The sequence below is a fragment of the Sinocyclocheilus anshuiensis genome, unplaced genomic scaffold, assembly GCF_001515605.1.
Source record: "Sinocyclocheilus anshuiensis isolate Anshui unplaced genomic scaffold, SAMN03320099.WGS_v1.1 scaffold536, whole genome shotgun sequence".
NCBI classification, from domain to species: Eukaryota; Metazoa; Chordata; class Actinopteri; order Cypriniformes; family Cyprinidae; genus Sinocyclocheilus; species Sinocyclocheilus anshuiensis.
In genome coordinates, this window is record NW_015557179.1 from 484,328 (window position 1) to 497,089 (window position 12,762).

Genomic DNA, 12,762 nt, shown 5'->3' on the forward strand with positions numbered 1-12,762 from the left:
TTGTTTTATGCCCAATAAAACAATGTGTATATTAAAGGCAATGAAAACAAATATAGTGAAAGTAGGGTATGCTATTCATTATGTGCAAAAAATGGGTCTAAAATCACATTACATTCTAACATTGTAACATTACAATCTAACAAGAAAAATAAAGCTTTTTAAGACAGAAGTTCAATTCACTAAACTAAAAATGAAAGTAAATAAACACAAGAGCACAGATTAGTTGCATTTTATTTTTGATTACCCCATTCCTGCCATCTGCTATCATAAAATACACTTACTTGTAGGTTTAAAATTCTACATATGACACAATTATTGAGCTCTTATTCTATTGTGCTCTGTCTATTTGGTGCGCATGTGCAACTCGATATACCACCCAGCCCTAACTTCACCTTTAAATACTATTTCAGCTCTCCATGCTGTTGTCAGTTTATCATAGGATCGGTCTGTTATTGTTTTTATATTATTGTTTTGATGTGTTACTGTACTGCTGTGCCCTCCTTTACAGGTTGGGAAACGTGAAGCCTGGGCTAACAGAAGATCAACTATGGAGGGCCAAATACATTTACGACTCTGCTTTCCACCCAGACACAGGAGAGAAAATGCTGCTAATTGGACGTATGTCTGCACAAGTGCCCATGAACATGACCATTACGGGTTGCATGCTTACCTTTTACAGGTAAGCACACTGCCGAACTGGATCGCTTATTGTTCTGGACACCATATGGGCAGGACGTGTATATAGACCTGAAAATGTTATACATTAAAGCCAGAAAAGGAAACTGAGTAAATCTTTCCATGGCCTGGGATAAATATCCCCGCTCAGTTCTGTGAATATTTCCTCAATGAGTCATCATGGAAAAGACAGCACTCCTACTGAATAGCTTAGTTTGGTGGTTTGATTCAGGGTTAGGAGGTTGACTGTTTTATGGTAGTATTTTGTTCTCTCTTAAAACATTGACTGAGAGTAAAAGAACATTATGACTAAGATTGGGGAAAAAATTATATTTCTCTTTTACTGGTTTTGTGGACACTTTTTTTTACTTGGATCAGAGAGTCATCTGCAAATGAGTCATTTTGAGCAAGACCAACATGTAACTCAAATTACAGCCTTGTGTGGGAGATTCTTATGACTACAGCATTGTTTATGAAAGGGTTTTTAATTAGAAATAGTCTGAAATAGTTAGAAAAATGCATTTTTTATTGAATTTAAGTCTCTCATTGTTATCAGGACAACCCCAGCAGTGGTGTTTTGGCAGTGGGTAAACCAGTCCTTCAACGCCATTGTCAACTACACTAACCGCAGTGGAGATGCGCCAATCACCGTGAAGTATGAAGGCTAAGATCACTACTAGAAACAATCTAGATGCAGGTTTCTATATGGAGGCCTCATGGCAGCCCCTTTCTTGATGGTGTGATGTGTTTTGCCCACACTATGTTGGTATATTGCACAATTTAGTTTCCTGAAACTGTTGCATGAGCCAAATTGTCATGATGACACAAATGGTGGAATCTGTTCCATGGAGCAGAGATGTCAGTGTTTCATGATCTCTACACATTCTGAATACAGGCAGATTCTGACAGCATGCTCATTTATTCATGTTTCCATTCTGATCATGTGTTTATTGACAGTTTATCATCTAACATTCTAATTGTCTGTATATAGGTTATGCAGTGAGGCTTGTTTTAAAATTGTTTATGACATGTTTTAAGGATGAATGTACTACTTCAACATTGTAGCTTTTCTAAACCCAAGTCTTGATAAAGGAGAGTTGTGCATTCTGTAATATCAGTAATTATGATGAGCTCCATGAGAAATATTAATGGTACTGATCTGCTTAGTAATACTTAAGACATATGTATTTTATTTTAACTTTTGCAGTCAGCTTGGAGCAGCCTACGTTAGTGCTACCACTGGAGCTGTAGTAACAGCCCTTGGACTGAAGGCTCTGACCAAGGTCTGTCCTTTCACTAAACTACTCAATATTTATAGTTAATTACAGAGTGACTTTAAGCAAACAAACATTTTTACCATTAAGATATCAGTTTAATACTCACTATTGTTTTAGTTTGTTTTCATATATACACTACTGTTCAAAATCAATTTTTTTTTAAATGATTTTATTCTTATGCTTACCAAGCATTTATTTGATAAAAATTGTGACATTTTATTACAATTTAAATAACTTTTTTTATTTAATTGTTTTAATTAATGTGTTCTCAGCAGCCATTACTCCAGTCAGCAAACAGCAAAAGATGTTTAAAAAAAAAAAAATATATATATATATATATATATTAGACAGTGGTTAAATATTTTTATCTTTATTACCCTGCGCAAAAATTGGTTTACCTCTTTCTTGCCTTAATTGTTGACTGCAGTTTTTACATCTACACAATATATAGCAATAGTGACTTGAAATATCTGATCTCAGAGCTTGCCAGCTATTATGGGGCGTTTTGTTCCATTTGCTGCAGTGGCAGCAGCAAACTGTATCAACATACCCTTCATGAGACAAAGGTAAGTGAGAAAACTGGTCTTCAACATTTTAATTACTAAAATGAGCGTATGTTTGTGTTGAATCATCTATTGAATTAATTTTCTCTTTTCTCAATTCTTCTACAGAGAGCTGAAGTATGGTATTCCTGTTACTGATGCTGAGGGAAAACGTCTCGGAGAATCAAGTGAAGCTGCTCAGCAAGCCATCGTACAGGTGGTGGTGTCTCGTATCGGCATGGCAGTGCCAGCCATGGGTAAGCTTTTGTAGATGTTTTTCGTCTAAATATTGGAGTTCCTCTATATTTTGGTGTAAGTATTCAACCACTAAACTGATTTTATCTACCTCTTATTCACAGCCAAATAAAGTAGTTAAAAATGAAATTAAGAGAGTGTTCTGAATTTTTCTCAAACAGCTATTCCTCCGGTTATCATGAATGCCTTAGAAAAGAAGGCCTTCATGAAGGTAAGGAATCCAAAACACAGACTCATTTCAAGCATCTCTCTGAATCTGTGTGAGAGGATGTGTTTTTAAACTGCTTTGTAAAGTTTCTGTTTGTTTCTCAGCGGTTCCCGGTTCTCAATGCCCCTGTACAAGTTGGACTTGTTGGACTCTGGTGAGTTTTTAAGGCAGTGTTTATTTGCTATACAATGCAATCATTGTTTAAAACAATGAATGAATGAATGACTTCTCCATCTTCACAGTCTGGTGTTTGCCACTCCACTGTGCTGTGCTCTGTTCCCACAGAAGAGGTGAGTGCTTCTAATTTAGAAACGCTTTTGCCGTGGTTTGATTGACATGCTGATTTAGGTTGTTGTTGTTTTGTTTTGTTTTTGTCTTTGTGAAGTTCTATGAAGGTGAGCAGCCTGGAGCCGGAGCTTCAAGAGAGGATACGGCAAAACAATCCTCACATCACCACAGTTTATTTTAACAAGGGTCTGTAATCAGGTCTAGGTTGCAGCCTATGTTGATGTCCTCCACTGCACTGGAGGTTAGTGGGCACAACTTGAAGAGTAGAACATATTTATTTTTGTTTTGCTGTTCCGAGTTATATATTTTTGTCAGTTTTACCCAAGTTATTGTACTATCCAAAATGACTATATGTACAGTGAACTTTTCTGCTGGATTTAGTTAAAGATGCTTGAATGTTAACTGCTGCATTGCTTTACGCCTCCATCTAGTGTTGACTGCACACACACAGACTTATTTACCAGTATATTAATTTCTTTCATTTATTCTAGATTATCATTTGCATATAGTATGATTTTTTTTTCCCCCTAGTGATCTTTGGATTTCCAGGTTTGTGGCTCAAACGTCTGACTAACTTCGCTCTCCCATGCGAGTTGTTACTAAAGACCGTTACAGAAATTGGGTTTTCAACTTTATTCTGCCAAAAGGAGTATTTCCACCTTTCATGCTCCACTATGTGCCCAATAAGTGCACTTATGCAGTGTGCATTATGCACTACAAAAGAAACCCTGAGATGTGCAAACACTCCTTCATGAGCACATCAAAATGCTAATTATTGGGTGACTACCACTGATATCACTTCCTGCAGGTCATACTTCATTATTTCTGTTAAAGCCTTATAGATGTGTGGTTTGAAGTCATCAAAAATGTCTCTGAGACATTTGGTTGTGTGGACTGTAGTTTGTGTACTGAATGGTCAAAAATGATATTTATTGAAATATTTAATACTTGTTATTAGCATTTGTGATTGTATGAATAATTTCCCCAAATAGGACAGAATGTGTCTGGGGCCTGGGCTAAAAGAAAGAAGCACTACATACAGTGGGTACAGAAAGTATTCAGACCCCCTTAAATTTTTCACTCTTTGTTATATTGCAGCCATTTGCTAAAATCATTTGTTAATTTTTTTTTCCTCATTAATGTACACACAACACCCCATATTGACAGAAAAACACAGAATCGTTGACATTTTTGCAGATTTATTAAAAAAGAAAAACTGAAATATCACATGGTCCTAAGTATTCAGACCCTTTGCTCAGTATTTAGTAGAAGCACCCTTTTGATCTAATACAGCCATGAGTCTTTTTGGGAAAGATGCAACAAGTTTTTCACACCTGGATTTGGGGATCCTCTGCCATTCCTCCTTGCAGATCCTCTCCAGTTCTGTCAGGTTGGATGGTAAACGTTGGTGGACAGCCATTTTTAGGTCTCTCCAGAGATGCTCAATTGGGTATACTTTCCGTACCCACTGTATCTCAGGCTGCAAGAGCAAATTATAAGAACAGAGTTTGCTCATGTTTGATAGAGGAAAAATGCTTGTTTTGAGTATGAAGAAAAAGTTGCTTCATATGCCCTGCTTTGATCATGTATTACATCTCAGCCATTTACTATTATGGTAACAACAATCAGATTTATTTATTGTTGTCATGGGGGAATCTATTATGTTTTTTTTTTTTTTATTAATATAATGTATATATGTTGATGATGTCAGTCATATTGTCTGTAGTATATGATATAACCATTAGTAAGTTCACTAGCCTCTGGTCCTGTAACCTGAGCACATATGATCAAACTTGTTTTCCCTGACGTATTGTGGTAATGTTATGGTGTGTAGTTTTTGTTGTTTGGTTCCTGTTGTTTTTGTGGATGAAGTTAACAAAACTTTACAGTTTTTTTTGTTTTGTTTTTTTGCCATCACTCTAACAACATTGTCGTTACTCCCATCATGTCCTCTAAAGAGGCAGTAGAGATCTGTTGTTTTTGATTTGAACACTCCATTGTAGGCAAATAATTTAGCCTAATATCTAAGCACAGTATGCTGTTGAAAAAGGTAGCCCAGTTGAAAGCTGTCAGGGATTGATGCTTGCTTTATTTAATGCACAAATTCCCAGTTACTATGATGATAGTACAAAAACATGTCTAGATTTGATATAGAAGTGTTGGATATGTTATGCAAATATGACTATTTGATTGTGATTTATACAGAACTGTCTGATTTCTTCCTGGAATGTCCTGTTACACAGTATCACAGACCGTGTCAAGAACCACCTAGTGTCAAGACTCGTTCTTCCTTTCAAAGTGTACCAGCAGATAAAGTTCTGTTGGTCGTGTAATGCTCACCAGCGTCATGATCCTTTTTAGTGTAATGCTTAACAAAATAAACACAGAATTCCAAACTTAAAGCGACAGACATTATACTGTCAGTACTGCCATAGCATCCTCAACCACACTGACCCAGCTTACTGTCTGTAATATCAGCAATACAACAAATTATTTAGCAAAGGTGGTGTTTTCAGATCTTGTAAATTGCACTAGACCACTGACAATGTTTTTTTGGATGTAAACCCACAATGTTATAATTGTTAAAAATATTATGTTAATGAACCTATAGTGGTCATGTATCATTTTCTATATAATTATAAAATTATGGTTGTCCATCAATTAGTCATATGTGGATCATAATAGATTAAATCAAAAATATAGTCACACCAAATACATTTGGCATTTTACAAAAATCAGACCACGCCAAAGAAAATTAAGATTGACTGCATATATGTTTGATGTTTAGAGCACATATTGATAAGTCTCCTATAGTGGAAAGTGCAGACAAATGCAAGTGCAATAATTGGTGTGATGTAACTTGCATATAAATGTTGCACCAGGAAGACCCACTTCAGCACAATTATTATGGTTATTATTGGTGCTTATTGTTTTATATTGTTTTGTTACATCCTTGTGTATTTTATCTGGTAGTGTAATAAAGATATTAAACTATGTTTGAGACTATATTTTGTTTGTTAGCATTTCCTATAGAAGAACATCATACTTAGAAGAACCAAGAAAAAAAATGGCATATAACAGCTGATTTAAAAGAATAGTTCAAACAATAAGTAACATTTCCTCAAAATGTACTTAGCCTCAGGTCATCCAAGATGTAGATGAGTTTTATTTATTTTTTGGAACAGATTTGGAGAAATTTAGCATTACATATTGCTCACCAATAGATCCTCTGCAGTGAATGGGTGCCATCAGAATGAAAGTCCAAACAGCTGATAAAAACACAAGTAATCCACACGACTCCAGTCCATCAGTTTATGTCTTGTGAAGTGAGAAGCTACATGTTTGTAACAAATTCATATACCTTTTTAATTTCAAAACATTTTTTCCAGCTGAAATACAATCCTTTTCTGAATCAGGATAGAAATATTCACAGATCAAGCAACATTTAGAAGCAAAAAGAGTTTTAAACATGTCAGTGGGTTTTGACGTGAGAGGACAACAAGTGATGGACTTTTCCACCGGATGAAAAGTTATGAATTATTTAATCATTTTGGCCAGAACCAGTGCTTTAAAGTTAAAACGCCTTGAATTTCTTACAAACACAGCTTTTCATTTCACAAGATGTTAATTGATGGACTGGAATCATGTGGATTACCATGATGCTTTTGTCAGCTGCTTCAATTCTCATTCACTGCAGAGGATCCATTGGTCATTCATTTATTGAAGGGAAGTATGTTTTCATTTTTGGGTGAACTATTCCTTTAATCAGGCATTTTCTGAACAGGATGGCTTGGCTTCCCCAGATGGAACACAGATTTCTAATTAAACATGATTAAACAAGCAAAATGCTATTATTCGGGCCGTTTCAAAGTCCTCTGCCTTTAAAATGCAAGCGTAATAGTAGGTGAACAGAGAAAAGCTCTTTGTTGCATGTGCAAATAATATACTAATCAGAGATTAGAGCTGAATGGCTCAGTAGCAAGTTGTGTTGTGGAGAAATACAATGTAAATGACTGCAATACATGCAATTTCTCACGTGGATAAACAATACTCAAAAGAATGTCAAATGAAGACAAACTGAATTTTTGGAGATGACGTTTATTATTCATTGTGTCCACCCCAAGCTGAACCTTTGGCTGCTCACTGACCAGAAACCAGCAGGTTTGTAAGCATGTGTTTGCATCAAATCTGCTCTTTCAACATTGAGTTTGGAGACAGACTTTCATTAATACACATACAACAAAAAAACACCATTGTGGCAGCAGGCAACCAAAGGAATGCAGTAAGGTGAAAAACAACAATACAATGATTCATGACAAGCTATTTCTTAAGTGCAAAAACAATATTACTTAATTACACTACATTAGTCTCATTTGTACATACCAGAATTAAAATGAGGCCACAAGCAACTCTGGCATTGCCACTTAGCTCTTAAATGTACCAGTCTGTGCTAACAATTCAACATAACCTGAGCTTCTCTCTCTATTCACAGCATTAGTAGGAGATATGAAGTGTGATGAGGTGGATTGTGACTAGATCAAGGGAGAACTTTCCTTAATCTCTATTTTAATCAAACTTGGCAGCTTTGCTGCACCTGACAAACTTGGACAACATCTACTTTTCTACCACAATTTTCTTAGCGGCTTCCAAAACCGACTCTATGCTGACTTTATCTCCAAACTCCTTTTCTCTGTGCTCTAGAAGAACCCCCTGAAAACAACAAAGAACAGGATGTGTGAGGACAAGCACGTGGCTGAAGCTCTGAAATGCACTGCAAAAGCACTCTCTTGGGTGCCATGAAATATCTAAATGATTACCTGTTCACCAGATCCGATGACAAACACTCCTCCCAGGATGAAACCTTCTCCATTCACGTTGCCCTGGTAACCTGACCTCCAGGCCCTTATAAAGTTTTGCCACACTCCCAAGCGAATGAAACCAAGCCCACCCATCTTCCTCTGTTGTGGCCCATAAAAAGCTTGCTGTGCACAAACAGACACCCAGGCGGAATAATGAATGAATAATCAACTACTGGTAGCTTTTTGCTCTATTTGGTAATACACATCATGCAGACACGACTGAGCTTCCGTTTACCATATTTGATGTGCTCTATGCATGTGCGTCAGAAGACTTGGATTAAACCACTCAATTCATATGGGTTACTTTTATTATTTTAAATGTCAAAGTTTTGGTTTTCGTGGGCTTAGAGTGGAGGCACAGAAAACTCCTAGGTTTCATTGAAAACATCTTCATTTGTGTTTCGAAGATGAACAAAAGTCTTGTGGGTTTGGAATGAGTAAATGATGACAGAATTGTAATTTTTGGGCAAACTATCCCTTTAATGTTTACTAACCTTTTCATCCAGGAAAATCTCCCCTGCGAAGTGAGGCCTGAAGTCCTGAATCTCTGTACCTACATTCTCCTTCACAACAGCATACAGAGGGACCCCGAGCTCATCCAGCTGGGGCTTCAGAGAGGACAGCTCAGAGGCCTCCTGTAGATAAACAATCATGTTATCAGCAGCCTCTCATGTTCATGTATTCATTATTTAGACTACTGTGTTTATACTTTTTGCAACTAATAGTAGTGTAGTATTCCTGGTTTCTTTTTAAGGAATACTTCACCCAAAAATTTAAGTTTGCTGAAAACACTCATCCTCGGCCTGTCCAAGAGGTACATGAGTTTGTTTCTTCATTGGAACAGATCTGGAGAAATTTAGCATTTAGTTCTTGCTCACCAGTGGATCCTCTGCAGTGAATGGGTGCCGTCAGAATGAGAGTCCAAACAGCTGATAAAAACATCATCACAATAATCCACAAGTAATCCACATCCATCAATTAACATCTTGTAAAGTGAAACGCTGCTTTTTAACTTTAAACCATCGCTCCTGGCCAAAATGCAATTACAATATTGCAATAATCCACAAATGTCTCCAGTGCATCAATTAGCATCTTGTGAAGTGAAAATCTACGTGTTTGTAATTTAAAAAACAATCCATCAATAACACGTTTTTAACGTCACACTGGCTAACATACGAGTCTCATCTGAATCGGGAGAGAAATATGCACAGATCAACCACCACTTACAAGCAGAAACGGTCCAAAACGGTTTGCAACAAATATGTTGGTTGATTTTGATGTGAGAGGACAATCAGGGATGGACTGTTTTTACTGGAAGAAGCATATTCCTCAGAAGCAATGATAAAAGTTAAAACGCCTTGTTTTTTTTTTAAATAAATAATAATAATAATTCATTACATTTATATAGCGATTTTCTAGGCACTCAAAGCGCGTTACATTGTCAGGGGGTATCTCCTCATCCACCACCAGTGTGCAGCATCCACCTGGATGATGCGACGGCAGCCATAGTGCGCCAGAACGCCCACAACACACCAGCTTACTGGTGGAGAGGAGACAGAGTGATGAAGCCAATTAGCAGATATTGGGATTGTTAGGAGGCCATGATGATCAGAGGCCAATGGGCAAATTTGGCCAGGATACCGAGGTCACACCTCTACTCTTTTCGAAAGACATCCTGGGATTTTTAATGACCACAGAGAGTCAGGACCTCAGTTTAACGTCTCATCCGAAGGACGGTAGTAGTTGACAGTATAGTGTCCCCGTCACTATACTGGGGCGTTAGGACCCACACAGACCACAGGGTGAGCACCCCCTGCTGGCCTCACTAACACCTCTTCCAGCAGCAACCTAGTTGTCCCAGGAGGTCTCCCATCCAGGTACTCAGCCCTGCTTAGCTTCAGTGGGCAACCAGTCTTGGGCTACAGGGTGATATGGCTGCCGGCCAAGTATATTGGGTTTTTTTTTCTTACAAACACGCAGCTTTTCACCTCACAAGACATTAACTGATGGACAGGAGTCTTGTGGATTATTGTGATGTTTTTATCAGCTGCTTGGACTCTAATTCTGACGGCACCCATTCACTGCAGAGGATCCACTAGTGAGCAAGTGATTTAATGCTGAATTCCTCCAAATCTGTTCCGAAGCAAACTCATCTACATCTTGGAAGGACTGAAAATGAGCACATTTTAAGCAAATTTGTATTTCTGGGTAAACTATTCCTTTATCACAGAATTTCCCCCAAAATTAGTGCTCAGATTCTGTCTGGGCAGTGAATTAGAGCATCTGACTGAACTTTATTATGAACATGATCACTACCTCTCTGCACAAAAATCATCCAGGTCGCCGGACAGCCATAAACACTGCACCAGATTTCTCCCAGAGAGTTTCTGCTTTTAAAGTCCTCTTATCTGAACGGATACAGATGAAAAAATATTCAATAAATACTGTGATTCCTTCACTGTTTTTCTTAATTATGACAGCAATTGGTAAAAAATTAATTTAAAAAATCCCTAGGATTACTTCCTCTGTATTTCAGTTCATTTCTTACCACTGTTGATGGTTTTCAGGTCAGCATTCCCTAGATACTCTAGAATGGCAGGTGCCGGTTTAGTCAGCAAGAAGTCAGTGTTTGCAAGTATTAAGCCAGCAATGGCGGCCCCCACAGCACCAAGGCCAAGTGACCACATGCCCATGGCAAGCGTCCCACCCTCCAGAGCAGATGATGACACTGCAGTGAAAATATGTATGGTAAGTTACACGAAACATTATATGTTGTAATATTCTTCTCACAATCAACCCAAAAAAGCGTTGAAAGAATACCATTGCACGCAAAGTGTCTGTGTTTTTTTTTCATATTTGTACTAAAGGCAAGCATGTAATTGCTATAACACCTCTATACCAAGACATGCTGGGGCAGGAGCAGTACCTTTTGTCATTCTAAAGGAAGACTCGCTGTTCTGGCTTTCCCTCAAGAAGTGGCAGTTTGTCGAAAAAGCACATATGCATATAGAGTTGATAGAAGTGGGGAGCGCTACTGTCTTGAATTCCGGTCGGCATGTAGTGACGGTCAGCGGGGGATACTTTGGAGGGAGGTTATGAGTTATGACTGTCTTATCAAAGGCTAGAAGCTGGGGGGACTGGGACACAGAGACTCTGAACTTAACATCACTATTCACACAAAGACAAAATCTTCCTCTTGGTGGTGACAAAAGGGTCAAACGCATGGGTCGTACTCGCATGAGGGCCATTGCTAACATCCAAGGTGAGTTTAGCCAACCTTTCCCAATCGGGAAAAAGTGAAGTTCAGTGGAAAGCTATGGAGAGGAAAGGAAAACAGTGCTTTAACTCTCAATGTAGGCTTTTTTTTCTCCAAATTTAAAATAAGTCCTAAAACAAATATGAAACACAAAAATAAGGACTCTCTTGGTGTACACACTTGTGAAAAAGAAGTAAGCTTTTATTATTACAGAAATAAAATACTTAAAAAGAACGATCAAAAGAATGGTTTTTGGACATTTAATTGCATGTTAGTTGCAATTAAATGAAAATTTATATTAAATGCAATTAGCTTTAGTAACTTAAGTACATCTTTATATGTAATTCCATAATTCTTTGAAATATGTGACCCTGGACCACAAAACCAGTCATAAGAGATTTATACAACATCCGAAAGCTGAATGAATAAGCTTTCCATTGATGTATGGTTTGTTAGGATAGGACAATATTTGGCCGAGATACAACTATTTGAAAATCTGGAATCTGAGGGTGCAAAAAAATCTAAATATTGAGAAAATCACCATTAAAGTTGTCCAAATGAAGTTCTTAGCAATGCATGTTACTAATCAAAAATGAAGTTTTGATATATTTACAGTAGGAAATAGTGTTGTCACGGTACCAAAATTTCAGTATTCGGTACCAATACCAGTGAAAATCCACGGTTCTCGGTACCAATTTCGGTACCAAAGGAAAACACAAAAACATGCTAATTGAACAACATTTTTATTAATAACGTTAAACAAAAATTAAATGTACAAAACCAATGCCATTCTTTATACTTATTTAAAAGTGTTTCAAGTTTTCCCACAAGTAATAAAAGTATGAAAAAAGTAAACAAGTTTCACCCAAAAGTTTAGTCATAGTTCTGCTGCCACTGAAAAACATCTGTAAACTGTTGTCTGTTTTAGGGTTTGCTGGTGTTTTCAGGAGGGTTTGCTGGTGTTTTCAGGATCTTCCTCAGTCTGCAGTTGAAAAAGGAAAATATAATATACTTCAGTAAAGCAATGGGCTGAGTCTGACCAAATGCAACATAAGATCACTGACACCAGCTAAAATATAACTTTTCAGTAAATAACAAACCTCAGCTTTTATAATAAATTTAGATAAGATTACATATATTAAGTGTATATCAAATAGATGGAAACTGTAGTATTAAAAACACTTTACAATAAGATGTTATTTGTTAGATAACATGACCTAACAATAAACAATAGTTATATGGCAATTATTCTACTTAGGGTTAATTTCAAAGTTCAGTCTGTTAAAATGATTTAATGCACAATGAACAAACATGAATGATCAAGTGTTTGTATTAAATAACATACACAAACATTAATGAATGTTTTAAAAAAATATATTGTTCACTCACTGTAAGATGTTAC

General features: G+C 37.0%; 1 protein-coding gene and 1 pseudogene across 2 annotated transcripts in view; one reads left to right on the forward strand and one right to left on the reverse strand.

Moving 5' to 3' along the window:
• The window catches only part of LOC107678536 (sideroflexin-1-like), a 6,968-nt gene extending 2,911 nt beyond the window's left edge, over positions 1–4,057 (forward strand). Inside the window, exons 3-12 of one of the 2 annotated variants that reach the window (XM_016473825.1) lie at positions 509–679; positions 1,232–1,330; positions 1,883–1,958; positions 2,433–2,518; positions 2,624–2,751; positions 2,911–2,960; positions 3,062–3,111; positions 3,200–3,247; positions 3,343–3,486; positions 3,777–4,057. In XM_016473825.1, the coding sequence (XP_016329311.1) occupies positions 509–679; positions 1,232–1,330; positions 1,883–1,958; positions 2,433–2,518; positions 2,624–2,751; positions 2,911–2,960; positions 3,062–3,111; positions 3,200–3,247; positions 3,343–3,439 (805 nt within the window). In that variant the 3' untranslated portion in view covers positions 3,440–3,486; positions 3,777–4,057. Of the gene's footprint in view, positions 1–508; positions 680–1,231; positions 1,331–1,882; positions 1,959–2,432; positions 2,519–2,623; positions 2,752–2,910; positions 2,961–3,061; positions 3,112–3,199; positions 3,248–3,342 lie in introns of both variants that reach the window. The other variant, XM_016473824.1, reaches the window with a different exon arrangement.
• Positions 4,058–7,336: 3,279 nt separating this feature from the next.
• Positions 7,337–12,762, reverse strand: part of LOC107678535 (redox-regulatory protein FAM213A-like) — an 8,287-nt pseudogene continuing 2,861 nt past the window's right edge.